At 42.5% G+C, this 23,059-nt stretch overlaps 1 protein-coding gene across 5 annotated transcripts in view; it reads right to left on the minus strand.

Moving 5' to 3' along the window:
- LMO1 (LIM domain only 1) overlaps positions 1-23,059 on the minus strand; it is a 69,277-nt gene that overhangs the window by 38,049 nt on the left and 8,169 nt on the right. For 3 of the 5 annotated variants that reach the window (XM_033006852.2, XM_033006853.2, XM_042785119.1), the window contains one exon: positions 18,349-18,450. The exons of 1 other annotated variant lie outside the window; for it this stretch is intronic. In XM_033006852.2, coding sequence (XP_032862743.1) covers positions 18,349-18,373 — 25 coding nt within the window. In that variant the 5' untranslated portion in view covers positions 18,374-18,450. Of the gene's footprint in view, positions 1-18,348; positions 18,451-18,853; positions 18,945-23,059 lie in introns of those variants that run through there. One more of the 5 variants, XM_033006854.2, reaches the window with a different exon arrangement.

The following is a 23,059-nucleotide window of genomic DNA, read 5'->3' on the forward strand; positions in this document are numbered from 1 at the left end:
AACTCTGAAAGAGCACAGTGGGAAAGAACAGACTGACTACTGTTTTGAACTATAACCAAAATGAACTATTCTCTAGGTCTTCCCTTGAAGCTATCATCTACTTTAGGTTAGATGAGGAAAATCTAGGTTCAAATCTTATTCAGGCTCCAGTTTAATTTTGAGAGCTCAGAAGGCTCCACAAATCATTTTAAGTTAAAGTAATGAAAATAGGTGAACTTGAGAAGGTGGACAGGCACGAATGATCTCTTCCAAAATAGGGAAGAATCCATCTGTTCCCTTTTAAAGTGCATAACAGTCTTTGTAGCAGTAATGAAAATTCAGGGATGTAAGTCATGGACATCATAGCAGTCTATTAGAGAGAGGAGTGGGGCTGTATTACAGAATACTGTGAGCAGCGGTGATTATATAAAAGGGATGCTGCAAAGGCAGCGTAGCAGAGGGCAAGTCAAATGATTCAAGGACTCAAGAATCTAACTTCTTCAGAAATGGAGGGAGAAATGAAGATTTCTATCTTTTGAAGAGGCAGGATGAGTACAGAGCCACATGGATGTCTGAAAGAAGTCAGGAAGATGGAGGTATAAAGCAGGACATGCTCCTTCAGATGCAGAAGGCGAATGGCCGCAGCCCCAGGTGAAGCCGAGGCAGTGGGTTTGCACCACAGCCAGCACCGGGGCAAACAGGAGGAGGGCTCTGCCACAGTCTCTGCTCTTCCTCTCTTCATTCCACACATCAAACCATGTCTTTCAGCCATGCACTCACAAGCAGGGACAAGACATGGCCTCCACGCCAGGCATCTCATGTGAGCTAGAGCTGGTATGGGTCTAGGACACCCTGGCCCTGGCGGGGGGGCTGCCCACGGTGGCCCTTCAGCTGCCCGTGGCTTGCAGCAGAGGCTCCCAGCTCCGTGCCAGCACACACCACCAGCTCCCTCCATAGCACGCCCCACAGGACAGCCACCAAGGGCTGAAGGCACCAGGTGCTTGCAAGCACCCTGCTACTCTGCAGCAGAGCTGGCCGTGAAACTGCCCTTTTTAGCCTTCTGCACAGGACTGTGGCACAAAGAGGAGCAAAGCTACACTCGCCACCTCCCATTTCTTCCTTTGCATCCGGCTCCTGTGAGGCACCCCATGCAAAACCAGCCAAAACCAAGCAAGACCCAGAAGACTAAACACTAGTTGATCGGTCATCATGTAAAATAAAGACTAAATGTTGACAAACCCTGAAAAATAGCAGGTTCCACACAATTTCCATTTACCTCTGTATCTGTCATTCTGATTTAGAGCCAGTAATACCGGAAACTCACAAAAATCCCCAGTACGTCCTGCTTCCAACCCATGTGACTACATTTTTCTCCTCCCATACATGAAGTCCCAGTTTTCTTTAACATTTCCAAAAATACTCATGTACTTTATCGCATACATCCTTGCTAATATTTTTAAAACATCGCTGCCAAGCAATCTTCTAGTAGAGTGTGTGTTTCATTTGGTTTGCGCATTGTTTCCAAACTGTTTCTATTTTAGAATGAAAACACTTTGCCATAATTCATGTTGTACAATAGAGTAAATCCAGCAAGGGGGAAGGTGAGGCTGACATATTAAATTGCGTAAGCAGTACAGAAAGCCTTAGCCAGATTAGCATTTGACACAGTGTAACACAAAATTTTACTCTCAGAGTAAACCAGAAAGAGACTGACAGCCAGCACCCATGATGATCTGCCCTTGGGTACGGTACTGAAGCATGAATCACATGAACTTACACATTTGGGGTTTTTTTGTTGCTTTTTGTTTTAGGGGTTTTTTTGTGTGTTTGGGTTTTTTTGTGTGTTTTTGTTGTTGTTTTTTTGTTTTGTTTTGTTTTGGTTTTTTTTTAATCAATTCAGCATATAGTGTTCAGGCCTGAGATCTGGAGACCAGAATTTCATCCCACCACAGATTACCAAAATGCTGCTATTTTGGGAAAGTTACTTTACTGTTATTGCCCTTCTCAACCTTTTATTTGGATGCTTAATTCAAACATTCTAACTCAGAGATTGTTTCTTGCTGTTCTGTATGCACACACTGCCTCACATAGCACAGCACCAAACAAATATAAACACAAGCAGGGTCAAGTCCTGTTAGTTTTTTTTTTTCCCTACATTATGTCTTACTGATTTCTTCCAAGACACAAGAAGCACCTTCAACATTTATTTCATGGAAATACTTTCATTCAGCATCCACAGGATGTGCAAGACCTTTCCTTCACTGGGTAGGCATCTCTGCTAAACTCAAGGGTAAACACTTAAGCGGAAGGAGCGCTCTGAGGGCTTGCAGAGAAATGATGAGTAAACACAGCCCTGCTATCAACACTACTTCTTTAATGATGGACTCAGTTCAGATGATAAAGTTGCCTCAAGCACTCGATCATGATATGCAGTGTGAGGAAAGTTCAAAATCAACTCCTCCTCCTGCATTCTCATACAATTTCAAATGGTAATATGCACTTACCTAGCTTGCTTCACAGATCTTGTTTTGATAAGCACAATTTTAACCAGGTTAATACCATTTGAAGAGTATTCATTTCACCGAAACAAAATGAGACTCGTCATGCTGTTCAACTGCTGGTTCTGTAGTAACAACTCACATGACTCGCTCTTGTAGCAGGAACCAGCATAATAATCTTCACAACTGGCTTGCTCTGTAGATCTAATGGAAACTTAAGCCAAGACCAAGAAATTTTTGCTTTCTTTGATTAAGCATCACCAAGGAGTGTTCTTTGGAAAGTCAGTGCTGTGAGCTTACACGCTAAATGAGAACAGCACACACTGAGAAACCTTAAGTACAGATCAGGATTTGACAAGGATTTTGTTGAGCTCAAATTTTTATCTAGTTACTTGAGATGGGAGGGGGGTGGGAAACAAGTCATGATTGGAGACTTAAACACATGGAGCATGCTCAGTGATAAAGGAGGACTCAACCACCCCAAGCAGAAAGAAGACAGGATGAAAAGAAGCAAAAGCAAACACTGAGTATCCATCAAGTGTAGCATGGAGGCTGCTGTGACATGTCTATGGTTCCTTAGTTCAACACACTGTTTAATTTGATAGGAAGTTTACAATGGCAAAAGAAAATCAAAATATTTGTCTCAAGAGGCAATCAGAGATTTGTTTACTGCACAAAAAATGGATCCAGTTGTGTACAGTGAAACATGCCACAACTAAACTACAGTGACCACGAGGCAGCAGCTCCTCCAGACTGGGAGGGGAGGTGGGGAGAGGCATGACGAGACTGCCAGTCTCTGGTGTCCTTTTTCAAGTCTTGCAGATAGAAAACTGTCTGACTTCATGGTTGGTCACCTACAGGAGATGTCAAAATCACTTAGTTTTCCTCTACTTTGGCTGGTGCAGTTGCTCTTGCCTTCAGCTCACTCAGGATCTCACCAGGGCATATTTTATTTCTGAGTGACCACTGGCAAACTGCAACTCTGGATGCAAGCGTGGCCACCACACAGAAGCACTGCACAGTAACTGCCCACGGGAACACAGAAATTGCGCTGAGCACAAATAAAGCTGAGCAGTACATTACTGCAGCATGGCCTCTCTGGTTGCTCTAACTCAGAGTCAATCAGCATTACCAGCATCAATTCCTCCTGGACTTATTACAACAGTTACAAGACAAAAAAATCCCCCCCAGAAAAAAAATCAAGAAAAAGCAAAAAACCACACCAAGGCTTTAGGTGTTATCCTAAGATCTCAGCCTACAGCTGCATCACACTTACTCTAAGACAGCACTAGGAAGAACCCCCCAGCAACTGCTCAGGGAAATCTGAACCCTTTGACACAGGCACACCAAACCCTTGAGATCATTCACTCGTGGACAGCACTGGTGCATCTGTGAAACCCCAAGAAGGGCCTAGGCACTGTCACCAGAAAGGCCTTTAATGTCACCAAACATTAAAGGAGGTGAGAAATAATCAGGAATCCTCACCTTTTCTTTGAAGCACCAAGATGCTCGCTGACTTACACCAGCTGGCCCCCGTGCCCTGGCTGAAGGTGTAATGCTGGTGGGGCACCTTCCCTGGCTGTTCCATCGGCTAGAGGCAACCACTGGCTCGGTGCAGAGGCTGGCAGGCAGAAGCACGACCCCAGGAACACACCTCAGCTCAACCCATTTTCATTCCACCAGGTGCTCTGCAGAACCCCCACACGACGGGCTCAGCTGCGGCAGGAGCAGCAGCGCTGCCTGCTTTGGTGCACACACTGACAGCACTGGAACACACCAGTTTGCAGCCTGGTGTTGCCTCCCACAAAGCACATCGTTATGTCAGGGGGTTGCATTCAGCAGGGCCTTTTTAAATGCTACTCCAAGGCCAGCAACTGGAAGCAGGGCAACACAAACCCCACAGCTTTGTACAAGCTAACACCAGCTGTTTCCCACATTAATGAACAATGCCTTTTAGCACTGATGCTCACGTGAAACCAGGTTGAAAGTCTTAGTGCCACTACCAATTCTTGAAAAAGGGGCAGTGATAATGCTGCACCGAACTAATTTTATCAGGTCTGGGTTTTTTCCCCCCCATTCGAAAGAGCACTCTGCTGCTGTTTCCACTACAAGCAATCCTATCTCATTAAGGTCAAGCCCACAGGGTGGACCATGCGTAGGGGAAGAGAAGAAAAAATTATGCTAAACTTAGGAGCTGCACTGGGTGAAGAACAGCTGCAGCAGTCAGTATCCCAAGTATGCTGCCACAAGAATTATGTTTCTCTCCCACTCTCCCCGAAGTATTTAATTCAGGGCAGAAGGGGTAGAACGTGTTCACCTTTGAGCTCCTGTGCCACAAGCAACCATATTCATTCAGCTTTCCTATTTAACTAAATGGAGTTCACACATGCTACAGTATAAAGTTACCTCTTGCCATCTGAAAGCAGTCCAATCAATGCTGTACACAGAGAGTAGCATTTGAATCAGCCTTAAGTTAATTCTTAGTCGTCGAAACTGTGACAGCACGCTGACCCTTTCAAGTCAACTGGGAGCAGGCAATCTTTGCAGAAGATCCTCAGGCCTTTAATCAGATTCTCAGTGGGTTTTAAAGAGATACTACAGCATCAGTTTGTAAACATCTCTCTAGTGAAAATAAAGATTACTTCTGACCCAGCCAATTACTCAGTCCCAGAAGATATATCCTAGAGTTATAATTGAATGAACCATCGGGAAAGAAAATATATTTTAGGTAGGGGGTAGCAAACCCAAATCCCAATTTAGGATGCAGGCAGCACTGTATCCCGTGAAAAGATCAGATACAGAGAGAAACACTTATAAAAAAAAGTCTATTAAATCATCTAGTCCTTTCTCCTACCATGGCAAGATTGCTCTCTTGAGCACAGAGCCCTGCTAAGATGAGTGCAAATTATCAGCTGAAGCTCTTCCTGAAAAGCAGGTGTGATGGGGAAAGACCAAAGCATTATTTTGAGGAGACCCATAGTATCAAATACTTGTTTGCCACATCACAAAGAATGTGGGGTGAGATGTCAGCTCCTGGTAGCATGGATGTACTGTAATATGAGTAAGCAATGAGAAAGAAAGCAGAAGACTTGCTCTCAGTGCCGAGACTGTCAGAGACATTAAACAGTCTCTTGTTGCACTACTTTAAAACTGCATTTTAGCATGCAGAGCCATTGCCCTCCATTGAGGAGAGATATAATTACTGACTTTAAAAAAAAAAAAAAAAAAAAATCAAGTTATTTATTCTGGAGCTATTACAGACTAATGTGTAACAGACATCACCTGATGGGCCGTAAAGGCTCCAAGGGCCATTACAGTCTCACAGGTCAAGACCTATTTGAAAGTTTTAAAGTTTGTGGATCACTGCTCTCGAGCCAAGCAGCAGAGGCAACACTTGCACTCCAACACACATGCAGAAAAGCTAGGGAGACTTCTGGGAACAGCAGGTGCTTATGCATTTTCGCACTCAGATCAAACCAAATCAGGTCACTGAAAAGAAGTTCGGAACGTGCAGACATGAATTTTGCCATTCCCATCTAGGAGTTCACCTGTAAGCTCGTGGGTTGTTTTTTTTGGTTGTTTTTTGTTTTGTTGTGTTTTTTGTTGTTGTTGTTTTTGTTGGGTTTGTTTTTTTGTTTTTTTTTCAAAGGGAGCATTGAGGAATAAAATGACATTTATACTCTCTATGCTTCCCCATCAGGGCCCTCCTTCTATTTTACTTTCACAGACAACTAAAAATCCCAGCCAAGTGACGGGTTTATAAAATTTTAATAGGAAAGAAAAAGGTATCCTCAGGCAGGATCTTATGCGCAGACTTTCACCATAAATGAATGTTCATGAAAATATGGGTTTTATATGGAAACACTGACAGGGCTTCATACACTGTGACATAAATGCCTCAGCATGGACTGACGACTGAGAAGGACTAGCGAGTCCCACCTCCTGCAGCCGGAGGCTATCATACCATCTCTTTCTCTAACCCAAACAATTCAGCTTCGTGCTTCCACTATTCTCTGGGGAAGGCTGATCTAGAGACCAACTCTTCTGAAGCCTGGAAGCTTTCAAGTTGCTAGCCTAGAAATATTCTTAGCCATTTCCAACTACTTGTTCTAATGACAATAAAATCCTTTGGGGTAAAAAGTCTGTTTTCCTTCTTCCCTGGTTTCCCCTCCCAGTGTCCTCATGCAGGGCAGACCAGTCAGCCTTCATTTTGCAAAGGCAGACAAGTGGAAGCATGGACCCCTCTGTCTTCACAAACAGCCTCTCTGCCCCTATTTCCACATGGATTTACTGTCCCTGAGAATGAGTGACCCATGGTTAACCCACAATAGACAAGGTGCCTCTCTCCAGAATTATTAACAGTGATCACTATTAGCAGTTTCTTGTTCAATCCATTCTAAGATTGCATTTGCCTTTTCCCAGCTATCTCATACCTCAGTACTTTTGAAGTCAATCACCACATGTCCATGTCACCCTTCCCTTCTTCTGTCACGTTCAGCTGATGGTAATTCCTGCTTGTAGCTGGTCCAGCGATCCCAGCAGAGATCAGCTGGGGCTCTTGGACTCCATATCTTACTGTTGTGAGCTTCACACAGGAATGAAACCAAAGGGCAACAGAACAAGACTTCAGTCCCCCTCCCATCAGTTACTTGAACCACAAAACCTTTCAGTGGCATTTTCATGAGATCAGGAAATTTGTACTCAGTGCTCACCAAGTACCCTTCCCACCTTCTATGCTAAAAGATAAGCTGAATAACTTCTGTTTGAAAGCAGAATTCATGGCTTTGGTTTCAGGATCTAAAATACAACTTCTGAAAACGGTGATGCTTGAGCTTCATTTCCCCCATCTCCCAGGTTTGGAATGGAAGCATTCTTTCTCATTCACAAAAAAAGAAAGAGATGCCACAAGGAACAGTCACATTCTATTTAGGCTGCCACTTCTTAAAGCAGCAGCAATCTAAGAGCAGTGCTCCATAGCCGAGGTATAACAATCCTGTACAGAGCTAAAGCAGTTTGTTATTTTTTGTCAGCCACTGGGTATGTATACACACTTTTGCAAGTCAAAGTTTTGATTTCAGAAAACTTGAAGCTTCTTAATTGCATGAGGAAAATACGTGACCAGGAATGGTACCTGCATGATGGATAGAACCAGTGGTTCTCTCAAGTGCGATGGAGACCTAAAGTGACCAAAAGCCAGCTCCACCCAAAAACTCCTCTTGATCTTTTCAGAATTTAATTGTCATTCTCTTTAGCGTATACACACAGAAGACAGATTTAAAAAAAGAAGTACTGTTCAGGGTGGAAGCACCATTACACAGTATTAAAATGTCAGAGGTTTAAGCTCTGTGTTGGTTTAGTCATAAGTTACCAACAACCACTGATGGCAGACATAAAGCTTCCCTTAAATTATTAAGCATAAAACAGCAGACTGTAATATTTTGCTAAACCAAAGTATAGACACAGACAAAGATGTCATTTCAATATTTGAAACCAGCAAGTTTAATTTAAAATAAGAGCAAACCAATAAGCTCAGAAAATAGCAATGTGTGAGAGGAAAATTACACTGCTAGAGAAAAAAGTGGAAGGACTTAAGAAATTTATAAAAGTAATCTCCAAGTGGAAATTAGAAATCAACCCCTAGAAACAGAATAACACAAAAGAAATATTACTGTCCACTTTCTAAATCAATATAACACTGCTACACGACAGAATTACCATGGTAACTCAAGTAAAAAGAATAAAGCAATTCTTATTATTTCAAAATAAAATCACAGCCTGAAGCCCAGCTTTTATTACAACTGCTGATAGATCGCTGGCTTGTATTTATCTGAAATATTGCTTTTCAATCAGCTATTTTATGAATGTACAAATTTCACTGAGCAGCCCACTTAGACTGAATGCTTAAAAACCCCAAAAAGTCTAGTCAATGAATCGATTATACATATGCCTGCATTTTTTTAAAGGGAGCCTTATTATATATATTTTTTTCCTCTATTCAAATTAAAGAGAGATAAAGGAATGAGCGAGAGTAAGTTAAAACCTTGTTTAGTCCGACCTCTCTAAATTCCAACTTAGATTCTCTGGAAAAAAAACAGTAATAAGAAAGAACAAAGAGGAATAACAGCCTACCCTAAATACTGCAGCCCCTGCACAAGGACAGGGAATGCATGTGCATCAGGGGGTGTGCGCAAACACACACAAGAAGAGACACATCTGTTCCCTCCTGATCAAAGGAAAAGAGAAAACACTGTCTAAATACAAAGTTGCTCAAGGACGTTTTGACTTGCCCTGCTGGGTACTTCAGACATTTAAAGCATTGTTTGTACAGCTTGGAAAGTGCATCAAGCATGGGATACTTGTCTGTGTGGAAGCTGTGCTAAAGGCAGAGCTCAGTCAAGTTCTCCCACGCCTCCACTGATGGTGCCACCTTTTAAACACATTAGTGCAAGGAGAAAACCAGCGGGTTACCTTCTGCTCCCTCCCCCCCAGACGTTCAAAAGAGCATCGATCAGGAACTGAAAGCAACAGTCCTCTTAAAAATAACAGCGCTACTCCTCTGCCCCTGCCCCTCCAGTCCCTCCTTCCCCCCGCCACAGCAAACACCCCCGGACCAGCTGAATATTGACACGGTCACTAGGGATGGGGCAGAGCTCTGTGGGACCTTGGAGCAATTGCATGGAGAACCAACACACCAGCTGGCTAAGATGTTAAGGCATCATCTACCGAAAACGGGCCGCTAAGGAAGTGCCTCTAGACTGTCAGGATGTTTTACAGCACATTCTTACCTCATTTTTCTGTCGCATGCATGAAACGGCAGAGGGGAGCGCGACTGACACTTGTAATCATGGCAGGAATTGGAGGGGAACATGACTGATGCTCATAATTATGGTAGGAAGATAGGTTAGTGAAGGTTTTTCCTCAACAATTTGTAATTACTTGGACTGAACTTCAGGGACATTAAAAAAAAAAATTTTAAAAATTGCCTATTGAGAGGGGATCAACACAACAGCCCCAACAGCAGTCAAGGACCGCAACTGTTACAACAGCACTCCGTCCTTCCCAGGAGATCCAGAAGTTATCTCTCCCTCCTTCTGCTGAGCTCTGACCTCGAAACCCAGGGTGGGAGCCAGGCCCAGCACTGTGCCACAACAAGAGATGGCCTTGCAGGTGCCACCCTCCTCTTTTGCTGGGCAGGGCAGCAAGGGCTGTGCAGAGAGAAAGCAGAGCTGAACAAATCTGGGACAACTTGCTCAGAAGCCCACCCACACCTCAGGGGGGTCGGGCACATCCCTCCGGATACCCACACCTTAGTTCCAAGGGAACGCTAACTTGGGGTGCACAAATTCCTTAATACTGGCAAAATGCTTTGAGAATTAAAAGCAGCAGCGATTTGCCAAGTATCATAGCTGGAAGTAAAGACAAATGTTGCAACAACAGCAATAAGCCACCTGCCAGCTGTCTTTTATATTAAAATATTTCAGTGTTCTTAAAGCTGCTTAATTTCCCATCTTGCTCTGAGTCCGGAGGAACTTTGTGGGTTGCTAGCTTTGCCATGCAGCAGTGACACTGCTCATTATTTTTAAAATGGATTTAGAAGCTGTGATCACACTCAGCTCAATCTAAAAGTATGCACTGTCTTTTAGTGTAATGTGGTCCTTTGCCGTCTACTGCAAATGGGTTTTAAAAGCAATGGTGGAAACAATGTGTGCTTAATCTGAATGTGGACTGCAGAGAGGTCACACACTCAAATATCCTGTTTTATGTGGTATCTGGTTGTATTTTAAAACACTCTTTCTAGAGGCTTCAAGCCAGCTGAGGTCACAAACAATCATATACAGATTAGAAAAGGGAAGGAGCTGGGGGGAGCGAAGGGGAGCCCTGTCTGACACACTGAAATAGGACACTAAATTGCACTTAGTATTTCTTTAAAAGAAAAAATGGCTAAAGTAGTAAGCTTCAGAGAAACAGTAAATGCAGGGGTGGTTAAAGAGTTTTTATTCAAATAAAGTCTTGCCCCAGGAGATGGAAGGAGAGTCTTGAAATATGGAGATAGGATTTTACATGTGCTAAAAGCATCAGTGTGACACTTTTTGGAAAAAAAAAAAAAAAGGGGGGAAAAATACCTTCGTTGTTATACATGACAAAATAGCAACTAAATGTTTGCTTTGATCCCAGCGCATAAAGGGTGAAGCTTTTAGGCAAGGAGCGGCAGGTGATCTCAGCTCTTCTGCAAGTCCTAATGCTCCTAAAAGCCACTCTTCCAGTTTCTGTAATTGGGCATCAGTAGTTAATGTAGTATTGACTGCATTACATGCTCCTGTGCATCCTCTCACTAATGCCAATTGCATCACCTTGTACATTTACCATATTGCTTAGCCAATAGCTGTTAAAAGCAATCCAAATCATGAATCATATAGGAAACTTTTAGCAAGACACGACATCCAAAGGAGACAATTTACAGTTGAGTTAATCTGGGTACATTAGCGAGACATGGATTCAGGAAGACAGACCAATTTATGTTACTTTAGTTTTACCCTTTATTGCTTTGTATAGGCAAATGAATGGAAGGGCATGGAGTAAAAACAGATACAAAGGAGACCTTTTCAAAACAGATCTCCATTCTGTGCAGACAGGTCAAAGGGTTTGAGACTGATGCTTGGTTGGGGCTTTCATAACCATAACAGGGTACTTACAGAAATAATTTTCCACAAAGGAGTATAAAGATAAATATATAATGGATTCTGAATAATGCTCAATACCCACCCCCCACTGCAAGTACAGTAGGCAGAAACCAAGTTGCTCAACATTATCTAAGGCACGACCTACCCACGAGTCACCTGCCATCATGAGTGCCAGGAGGAAGCTTCACACAAGGTCCCAGGTAGGTCTGCTCACAAGCTCCTTCAGGTGAGAATCCAAGGCAGGAGGTTCTATGAAGCACACCAAGGCTCACCACCTCAAGCCAGTCCTCCACCTGTACACCTCTACCACGTCACTTGTCAACATACAAAAAGTACAACTTTACCCTACCTACTCAACTCGAAGGGATCACATCCTTTTGAAATGTATACCTATCTCTCTGGAACAGAAGAAAATGATACAAGCATTAAAGAGGTATTGGTTAACTCACATCAGCTGCAAGGTAGAGCCAACCAGGAAACAAATTAGTAGCAAGTTCCCTCTAAAAACGTACATTTTACAGAACAATTTCACACTGGATGCTTGACCAAAAGATTCATAGCAAATTGACATAGCACCTTTCTGCTTTTCTGATCAAGCTCAGTAGCACTGGGAAAATAGAGGAGATGGAGAAAAAAGGACAGTTAGAAAGCGTGCTGTCGCCTCATCTCTTATAGGTAGCAAGTAATTTGCAATATTTTTGGAGGGGGAAGAAGCAAAAAGAAAAAAAAAAAAAAAAGAGAAAGAAGAGTGGTAAAGGAAATTTAGGAGAAGCAATGGCTCATCAGCTAAAAACTTTATAGAAGAAAAATTGAACTGCATCCTTAAATATTGGATTTCAAAATACTGGAAACTCTGGTGTTCTAAGCCTGGTTTAAAAAAAGATCATGATTCCCCTTTGAAAAGCTTCCAGAAGTCCCTTCGAAAGAGTTGCACATGCAGGGAAAATGCCAAAACAAAACATTTTCACTAGCTGATCAATTTAAACAGCTGTGGTAAAGCTGCAGCCACTGGCACCATCATTAACAATTTAAAGCATGGCTGCTTTTGTCTTCCTTCCCAGTTACATTCTCATTATGCCTTTTTATTTATTAGAAACACAGTCCTCTGGAATACATTTCTATATCTCAGATCCATAATAAACCAAGTAGGAACGTCCCTGGCTTCCACTCAAATGGATGTTTACATTGGTGAGAGGGTTAATTGTTTAATTCTGGTCCAAGTTCTCTGCAGTTCAGTCATGAATATGCAACAACCATCCACTTTTTCTTTAAGAAAAACTAGAACTGTTAAAATCAACAGTTTAAAAAGAAGACAAATATTACTTTCACTGCCCAAATCACCCTTTCAGAGTTCGATTAGCATGCAAGGAACTCTGAACACTGGCATAAAGAATTCAGAAATGTTCAATGAAATTAAAAAAACCCTCTACGCTTGGACAACAGCATTCATTATCTGCTTGGATGCGCAATGTATGAAGAAACTAGTTTGCAAGAACGTTCACTGGAAAGAAGAGTTAAGCATCTGTTTGCACAGATAGCACCCAACATCGCAGTTGAAAACCTGGGCTCGGGAGTCATCCTGGTGGAGGACAGAAGACACACACTTACTGAGAATTAAAAAACAGTAGCTGCAGTGAATTGTTCTCAGACCATCTATAGGTTTAATTATGTTAATCTAATAGTGAACAACTTTCATTTTAAATCGCCCTTCCCTCCACCCCCAAGTCTTCAGTGAATAGGAGCTACATTCACTGAATAAATCATTCCCTGGCAACAGTTACGCACATTATTGAAGTTGGGGGCAGTGCTTTCTATATGGTTTAAAACAATGTCTATGTATTCTAAATTATGACAGTTCTGTCCAATTTTAAAAAGATATAGACCCATTAGAGTTTTATAGTTCAGCATTTAGCAGCATCTGCAGTGCCTTTTTTATTCTTACACCGCAACACTTATTGCTTGATACCATTATTCTGATTTCGAATTGATTTCAAGTAAAATACCTTATTTGCCATAAAGTTTCATATTCTTTACCTAAGTAAGACTCTTCACAGATGCAATCAGTCATAATGCTAAAAGAACAGTTTGCCTTTAGCAGAAATGTAATAGTTCACGCTAATGACAGCGAAGCAAAACTTTGAGCAGCAAGCACATTTGCAAAGAGAGTAAAACCATCTCTAAACACAAAGCCTGAAAACCTTAAGAAAGCCTCCAAATGAAATCAATTAATCCTCCAACCATGATAAATTTCTTAACCATTTAAGAAACGTATTTCAGACTCTGCTGTGACCCTTTATCACCAGACCTAATGGATTACTTTATTAATAATGCACTGCTCTTAAAAGGAATTTTTCCGAAGATTCTACCATAAGAGAGCATTTTCGGAAGGGCTATGACAAACAGGCTGACATGTTCACATTGTATCTATTAAAGATAATAAAATTTAACACTAACTCCAAAGAAGACAAATTATGTTCTGCTGCCAGAGTAACAAGCATCCTTTCTACTGTATTAAAACAAAATTAGAGCAAACTAATTTCCAAGAACTAGCTTCTTCTTTTACCCTATTACCCAAGCTGAAAAATGTTCCTATGCAGTTTTAACACTTGTTATGTCAACGAGACAACTATCACATCTCACCAGCATCTGGGAACAAAGAATGATGACCCCCTACACAGATGCCTACCCAGATCCTTCAGCTATCTAGTCTGAGCAAACACTAAGAACTATTTGATTGCCTGGCAGGAATACTCCTATACAAAGCACTTCACTCCTATTAGTCCTGCTAACTCCTTTCATTCCTCTTCCCATAGGGTGAGATTTCACTAAATAGAGATCCAGGTTATCAGTGCTCCAACCACAGTACATTCTATTTCTTGAAAAGGTTTAGGCAATTACTATCTCACAGTACTCTCATGACTCTGTATTTGTCATTTCCAGGAACAAGGGGCACCTCTAGGAAGACTACCTCTAGCTCCACACTTGGTCAGCTTTTGGAGAAACATTCCAATTTTTTTTTTTTTTTTTTTTGGTCATTTCTGGCCAAACTGAGTCTCATGGTTTATTCTGCTGCCAAGTGTGCTCTGGCCTTATTCCTGCTTTTACAACCTTCTGCCTCCTCTTCATAAATATACGAATCCACCGCTGTACCTTTGCATCACAAAAGGAGACAGTGTCCTGAACTAAAGCCAGACCAAACCTCTGAAATTACACCAACACCACGTGTGACAAGATTAAGCCCGCAAAATCCAGCAGGTAACCCACCTAAATAGGTAAATACAGGGTCTTTGGTGACACGAATCAAACATTCTTTGAATAAGCTGATGTCTGGGAAGATGTGTAGTGTTTCTTTTTAAATGGGAATTCAGGCAACAACAGACCACAGAGAAGGTCCAAGGTAGAGGGGTGTAGGAAGGGGAGGAAAAAAAAAAAAAAAAAAAAAAAAGCAGCTTCAGGAATATTAGGCAGCAGAAAAATTCAATTCCATGCCATGTGAGAAGAAAGCCACCCTGCCATTTCCCCTCCTCTCTCTTTGCATGATTCTTCAATAAATGTATGTGAGAGAGGTATGTTAAAAAAACAAGTTAGCAGCAGCACGTAGAGCAGCTCTTCTTCCTATATGGCACTATTTCATATTAGGCTTGTGTACAACCTGAGCATGCCTTATTTTTTTGCCTATAATGATTTTTATCAATAGAAGCAGACTGTCAGGACCTACCTTACTGGAGGTAGAGATCTCTCCATATCCATCTACATATAGGTACCTGGTATGGCAGCTGGCATACTCATTTGTGAAGTCGGCCCACAGCTCTGCTCTCCTGGCCAGGGCACTGTGGCATCATGTAACTGCCATTATACAATCAGTTTCACCACTTTTTTAATTCCAAATGTTGCTTTCCTTTCCTTCTGTGCAGGATAAGATGGGCTCTTACACAACAGGGAACCCAACTGCTGTTGCTAATCCAGTTTCAAATTACCAAATATTCATTGCCCTAAATACCTCCCATCAACCTAAGACCCATTCTCCAACCCCAATGCACACAGTCACGGAGTATCCATATTTTTCTTTTAATCTCTAAAGAAATAATGGTGGGGATTTTTTTAAAATAAACCCCAAGGTTTGTATATGGGTAGATGTTTAATGGAGTCCTCTGATATATTATTTACTTGGCCTACTCTTGTGATCTATTTAATCAGAGCTCTGCTTGAAAACACAAAGGATCCGTGATTTGGGGTGTTACTGTCTATGCAAACATAGGGATGAACACACAGCTGATCAGTGTTTTTACAACTGCACACACTCTCAATTTGGTTGAAGGATACTATGTCTAGTTAACACAGTACAAGTTAGCTAAAAGGAAACTTTCACACCCCTCCCCACATAACAAAGAGCCGTGATTTCTATTAGTGCATTTCATACCATACATGCTGATTACCAGGCTGTGCTTCATTGTTAGCAGAGATTACAGCTGGGATAAGCTGCAGCTTTTTCCTAATTGCTATTATGATGACTGAATTTTTGTTTTGTGTCAAGCATTATTCACACATTATACTCCAAAATTTGATCCCTCCATGATGCATTATTGATTCCATGCAGGCAATCATACTGCCGCCAATGTGAAGAATTAATTTGGGCTATTCTACTTGATTTGCATTGCTCCATCATAGCAGAACATAGTTCTATAGGGAAATACAAACTGAAAAGGAAGATTTAACAAAATATGGAAAATGCTGCTGTCCTTTAAAAGAGATGAGTTCTAAAGAGGGCACAAAACAAAAACCCCAAACCCAGCACAACACGTGTGGTCCAGAAAGAAATAAGGTCAGTCAGCCAAATTCATCTTAGTCAGAGGAAGGTTACAAGAGTAGCCTTATGCCTCTAATAAAGTAAACTAGCTTGCTTCAACTTATATTGCCAAAGAAAACAACTGAACACCTCTGAGAGCGACTCTGCTTCAAAGCCTTTGAAACCCTGTTAGCTTCATTTGTTTTCCCAGCATAAGCAATACTCAACCACTTAGCGTGTCTTTTATCCACAGTCCAGTCAACTGCAAAGCTGATCTAGAAGATGTGTAACAGATGCTTCACATCTACTTTTTTTTTTTTAAGTTCTACTGTGTTAACAAAGAAACTTATGAGATCCCAACAGAAATAAAGCCAAGGATTTTTTTTTTTCCCTGTATAAGATTATTTCACAGTTTTAGGATGCCAACTTAATTAGCAGAGAATAAATTCAGAAGGGCAAGACAACTTATACACAGGTACTGACCTCACATTGGTCAACTCTCAGTCAAAATTTGATTGAATGCGCATACAAGTGGGCACTGATAATGATGCATTTCTGCTTGGTCTTGTATTTTAAAGGTGTAAAATCTTTGTGAAAAGTCTGTTCACGTTTTTTCATTGTCTTCAGTGCTTCACGTCAGAATGAAACAAAACCTCCCATCCCATCCCAGAAACTAGATTCAGATTCTATGCACATGAATACACGAGATTGATAATTTTAGAAATCAATGAAATAAAGACCTCAAAATACTAGATGTAAAAATAGTATTCCCCCCTCACCCTTTTTTTGAGAGGCAAGGAAGGGAGAGAAAGAAGAGAAACTTCAGTAGAAGACCTTGGGTTATAAGTGAGCATGCATCCGTTATTTTCAATAATCAAACCGCCTTTCCCAATTATCCCTCAATACAGTATTAATTCAGTTCTAAAATAGCAGAGGACAGATATGGGTTGAGGAACAAAAATCATATCACTCCAACTTATTAGCATTGGGCAGCTTTCAGTACTATTCACAATACGAGATTAGTACCAATTTGACACAGGAAAGCAAATAACTTTGAATTACAAGTTATTTTTATCATAAATATTTTAAAAAGCGATACATATATTCAAGTAAAATCAATGCTACTGCCAAAATGCTCAACCTCCAATTTCTCCAAGCTCTTTGGCTCCCTGTGAAAAGCTGTGTCCTGTCTTGCAAATATTCAGTAATTTCTTCTACTTCCAAATGACAACTGCCTATGACTTTTTTTTTTCTTTTTTAACATTAAAAGACATTTCTGATAAAAATTTTAAAAGATCAGAGAATCCAGCAACACACCCTTTACATGGAACACTTCATACATTTATAAAGGTGGAATGAAACAAGGAGATAACAGCTATAAATGTGCGTTAAAAGTTAAGATGTAGTTCCCACTTTCAATACAAAAAGTGCTGCCAAGGTAAAGGTCTCTGGCGAGAGGCAGCGCCATTGACGGAGGTCCATCTGGATGGCCACAGAAGTGTTCTGCTTTGCCTTAGTTTTAATATTTGTTTCCATTGTACAAGCTATGAGGGAAGACCGAAGCCACAAAGCAGCCTTAGAAAAACCTCATTAAAAAGTTGTGATTAAACTTACCACATTCGTCCTAGAAACTACCAGTGACCGAGCCGTTCTGTTGCACGCCCTGGGAGGCAACGTGCAAAAGAAGGCATTGGGTCATTCAAACTACCAACTAACACTGTCCATTATTCTTTACATCAATTTGTACCCCTTAGCCACCCTTGATGAGGACTAGTCAGCTTTAGAAAAATAAGTATAGGTGAAGTCCTAAAATAAGTCAAGCTCTCCTTCAGTTTCATTCATTAAATTACCTCTCAAGTGAACCTCCACTTCTGGCACTTAGAGAAGGAAGCAAACTCTTAGAATAAACCAGTGCTTCTTTGCCAGAGCAGCTTATTAGCTTATTGTCATTATGTTTATGGCTATGAAGAAAAGCTGCGAGAAACAGATATTAAAGGCACACATTAAAGAGACCCAAATGACATGCGATGGAAAGAAAATCTCAAAATTAGATTTACAATAAAAGCTCTTAAAATAAGCAGGCTAAAATGGATATATATGAGTAACTTGTAGAAATAACAATCTAAGTAGATATTACCAAAAAAACCCCAAACGAAGCTGTTTCTGCTATGTCCTTCAGCAAACAGAGCCTAGGGTAAACCATTCTTGACTAGCTCGATCATACCAGCAAAGAGATTAAAAAACCAAAATAAAGGGCAAGCATGCTTTTACCAACACAAGAGAAAAATATCAGAAGCTGAAAGCAGAGCACTGTGATGTGCATCTGTTTCAAAACTATTTATTTCTCCGTTAGCAGCACACAGAAGACACCAAGCACAGGCTCACACATTCTCAGCCCACCTACCGTCCTCCTTGTCCAGCACCATCATCTCTGCAATCAAGAAAAGTCCGGGGACAGACGCTTCTTCTTCAGCAGCCTCCGCTCAGGGGAGAGGAGAGCAAGTCTCTGGGAACACAAATGAGCTACGGTACAGCTGATCGTCCTTTAGCAGCAAGTGAGCTCTAATTACCCAGTTGTCCAGCTTTTAACCTAGATTGCACTCAGTTAGAATTACACTCAGAAATAAAGCACTTTGCAGATACAAAAGCAGTCTCACCTACTTTTGTGCCTCAGAATTGCAAGGAACTAAAACTGCAATTTAGAAAGAAGGGGGGATCAGAGCCGTTTCTTTGGTTCCCACCTCCTAAATGGCTCAATTTACACAGTATAATCTATTTTAATGTAATTGCATTTGATAGCTCATAACCCTGGCTGTTGCAACTATGCAGCTTTCAACCTTATAAAGTGTTTTCCCTTTGGACTTAAGCTGAATCTAAATCTAAAATTATATTCAGAGAGGGGAGAATACCTAAGCCTGCCTGCTGCTGCCTGCGTCTCTCAATTGGTGAGCTTTGCACACTTGCTATTGAATAAATGCACGTATTTCCCAGGGCCCCCTCTCCGTCTCCTGCCCGGCTTTCCCGGCGAGCCGCAGCCTTCCCAGCTCAGCAGCACCACCTGCAGCCGGCCCGGCCCCGCCGCCGCGCAGGTACCGCCGCCGCGCAGGTACCGCCGCCGCGCAGGTACCGCCGCCGCGCAGGTACCGCCGCCGCGCAGGTACCGCCGCCGCGCAGGTACCGCCGGCCCGGCCCCGGCCCCGGCCCCGGCCCCGGCCCCGGCCCCGCCGCCGCGCAGGTTCCGCCGCCCGCCGGGGGGGGGGGGCCGGTACCGCCGGCCCCGGGGGGTCCCTGCCCGGCCCCGCCGCCCCCCCCCCCACCCCGTGGGGGTGTCGTCCCGGCCCCGGCCCCGCAGGAGCGCGGCGTTGCGCGGCGTTGCGCGGGGCCGGCCGGGCTCCCAACTCCGCGCAGCTGGTGCCGGCGCCGCGGGCTGCCTTACACCGGCCCTGCCACCCGCAGCTAGATTTCACGCATCTGGCGTGACCTAAAACTTGATACTAATTTTCTGTACAAACATTTTGGGTTTGTTTTCACATGTACGTATTAGTTTCAGGGAATGCTCTAGAGAATATAGCTCCATTTTCACTGGGTCGATATTCAAATGAATTTAACAAATCAAAGGCGGTACAAACCCTTGCAGGTCTGCTCCGCTTTTCAGAGATGCCATCAACACCCAAATATAAAGTGACAAGTTGGAGCCATGTCTTTTATCCTTCCTCTCCCAGCTCACACTCCTCATTGAGACCAGTCGCCTGTTGTCTCCAATGGTGCCCGTAAGGACTGCGGGATCAGCCGCTTCGCCACCAAGATCAACAGCACCATTTCACTCATCTCTGTCTTCTAATCTGAGAAAACATTTCATTCCTGCTTTAATGATGCTCCTTCCTCCCTCTTACAACTGATACAACAGTACTCTAAAAAGCATGAGTGCGGGCTCAAGTTATATAGCCTTAATACTGATTTTTAATTAGATTCCTTATCCCCAGCTGAAGTGGCTTTTCCTTCCCCCTTCATTCAGAATACTTAATCCGAACAGTGCTTGAGCATATTTGATGTTAAATGTATCATTTTCCATTGAAACGTTTTCATCTAGTACTTTGAACAACTCCTGTTTCCTAGTGATACTAGTTTGCGAGTGTTGAATATGTATTTTAGCATCAGAGTGCAACCACCATAAATAATCATTTTATTTTAAGAAGTATCACAGGCTAAAAAGGAGGACTTTATCCGAAAGATTAGAGTCCAATAGTTAAAAGCATTAGTGCAAAAACTAATAAAAACACAGGCTTTTCTAAATTTGAGGTATTTTAATGCTTCTAAAGTACTGTTGGCCTCCATTAGAGAACAGTGAACTCGAAAAACGTTCCATCTTTCTGTTTGCATACTTTTCAACCCTATCACCTTCAAAAAGGACAAACTTACCCCCAAATATATGGTACGTTTGAACTTATGCTATTTGCTAATTACAAGAAAGGCAGGTTCTTGATAAAAACCAAGTTAGCCATTGCCTATCGCAGCTGACTTGTGGCAGAGCAAACTAGCAGACACAACGCACTTGTAAAAAAAATACACAGTACTGGATCAATGTAGATTTTATTCCTCTACTGCTTCATCACGTCATACAGGCTGGATTACTCTCTTTGCAAACAGATATTTTTAAATGCTTTATCTGCTTACTCATTTCACACACCAACAATAAAAAAAGTTTTCTAATCCTCAACACATTTGTACAGCAATTAAAGTCAACTACAATTAACACAATCTGTCGGAATTAATCATGATACCTGATGTTAGTTTACTTTTTTAAGCAGAAATCTGGTCTTTGTAATCAAAACATTTATGTATTTGAGAAATATCTCAACTCTCATTATCTTGAAATTTATAAATGCACTGCACGGTGCGTAGGTTGGCTTGCCCACAGCAAATTCGGCAGTGATTTACGCAGTGGAACTGACTCAAATGCAAGCCTTGAAGTTTTTCACTCTCAACCTTTCTCTTTTTCCCTCCTGTCTCTCTTCTCTCAGCTCCTAACATTTGTTTCGAGAGGATATTTGCCAAAGTTCCGCTGTAAAACGGTATTGTCTAATATCAAGTCATGTTGCATCAGTCAAGTTATATTATGTCACTTCAAACATACAAAATGATGTTACGTCCCTGACAAAACTTGACACGATGCCACAACACATCAAGTCAAAAACATTATTATTGTTGTTATTTTTTCAGTCTGCCCCTTCATCCTCAATGATATCTGTAAAGCGCACCGAAAAGTGTTATTGCATCTCTACTCCTTCTCTCGGCACCACGGAGCGTGCCTGCCAAGGAGGCTTTTCCCTCACCAAGCCGTACAGCCGTTACTAGACTGCCCGGGTGAGGCCGGTGCCACACGAAGGCCAGCACACAGCCCTCGGGCACCGTTCCAGCCCCGACCCGGAGCTGGAAGGGCGGGCGGCTGCCTCTGAGGCCGTGGCCATGGCCCAGCTTCCCAAGAAGCCTTCGGGGATGCAAAAGCAAAGAGCACATTGCAACCTCTACCTACTAGGCAGCAAGCGTCCTCCTTGCGATGCACCAGGACTACCGGGGGGGGGGATATTTCTGAAATCCTGCCTTCTCCACGCAGTAATAACTATGAATTCCCCCACTGCTGCCAGAGACCTCAAAAAAAGAAAGCCCCTCGACCCCCCACCCCCTCCCCACATGGCAAAACCTCTTAAAATCAAGGGGAGAACTGGATACTAGCCACAACGCTAGGGTTTTTAGACAGTAGAAATCAGACTGGCCTCTGGGAAGTGGGGGGGGGGTGGGGGGGGTGGAAAGAGCCATTTATGGAAGTAAAACAGACCCCATTTTTATTAACAAGCTCATTCAAGCTTGATTTCAAATGAGATTGGTCTGGTTAGCAAAAGCTTCCATTTTAGTCCAATTGTAACCTATGCAGGTCCAGCATCCCCTCCTAACATTCACAGATGAGCGGGCAAGTGGAGCCCATTTGAATCAGGCAGAAAGAAACGTAAAGGTAAAATAACCTCTTCGTAAAGAGTTTCTTCTCTCAGTCTCACCTCCTGTCCCTGATTTCTCCAGTGCACTTTTAAAAGTGAGCATAATTTCTCCTTGAGCATAACTACTTCATCAACAGCACAGGAGATTCCCAGGCAACACCACAGTTCGTTGCTCTATCTCCACACTCCTCTCATTGGGGGTTTGTTTCCTACTTTACTCCTTTTTAAGTGCACCCCGCACTAATTCCCTTTACCTCTACCATCGCCACCGTTATTCTCTTTTATACAGCCACTCATGAGATCTCCTGGAAGGAGGCTGTTGAGAACTGTCTGGATAATCAACGGTTCTAGTTTCATTTCCTTACATCACCACCACACCGGTCCCGAGCTCCTTGTGTTTAATGAGTACATCTGCGACACTTGAAAGAACCCAAATACCCCTATTAGGAAACCCTCTTCAGATCTCAGTTTTTCCTCCCAGCTCACCTGCGCCTCTCGATTCTGCGATGCAGGCAGCATCCTGCTGTTAGCCCGTCAATCAGACTGAAATGGATACAGGTTGGCAGGCACCCTCCGACAGAGAGTCACTGGGATTAAGACATCACCCAGTTATTGTTATTATTAAAGGGTATTAATGGAGATGTTAAAAGCCTTTCCTCCCTTTTCCTCCAACAGTCAAGCAAAATTCACGGGACTCTTGCAGTGCAGGTCACCCCCACAAGTGAGGTCAGAGAGAAACACAAACCTTATTCCACATATCAGTAAGAAATTACCCTTGCTTAATTCTTCTGTTGTTACTTAACCCTTTTACCTTTGTGCACAGCGGGTGAGGGATGCGAAAAGTCTTTCTACTGTTATCTCTCGCTGACCAGTTAGATAAGTTCATTCCCTCTTCTGCAACGCACAGGCTTTCGAGTGGAGTATTATAGACCCCATTAATAACACTACATCAGTTTACTTCAGAGGGCTTCAAGAAATTGGAGGAAGAAAAGACGCTGGGAGAGGGATTCTCGGCCCAGAGGCATGTGACGAGTTTCCAGCGAGCTCCCTCCCCACGCACCTCTCTAGGGCAGCGAGCATTTAACCTTCTAGTTGTCAGCGCTTCGGCCCCCTCCCACACAG

Source organism: Tyto alba, unplaced genomic scaffold, assembly GCF_018691265.1.
Source record: "Tyto alba isolate M040663 unplaced genomic scaffold, T.alba_DEE_v4.0 Super-Scaffold_8, whole genome shotgun sequence".
Taxonomy (NCBI): Eukaryota; Metazoa; Chordata; class Aves; order Strigiformes; family Tytonidae; genus Tyto; species Tyto alba.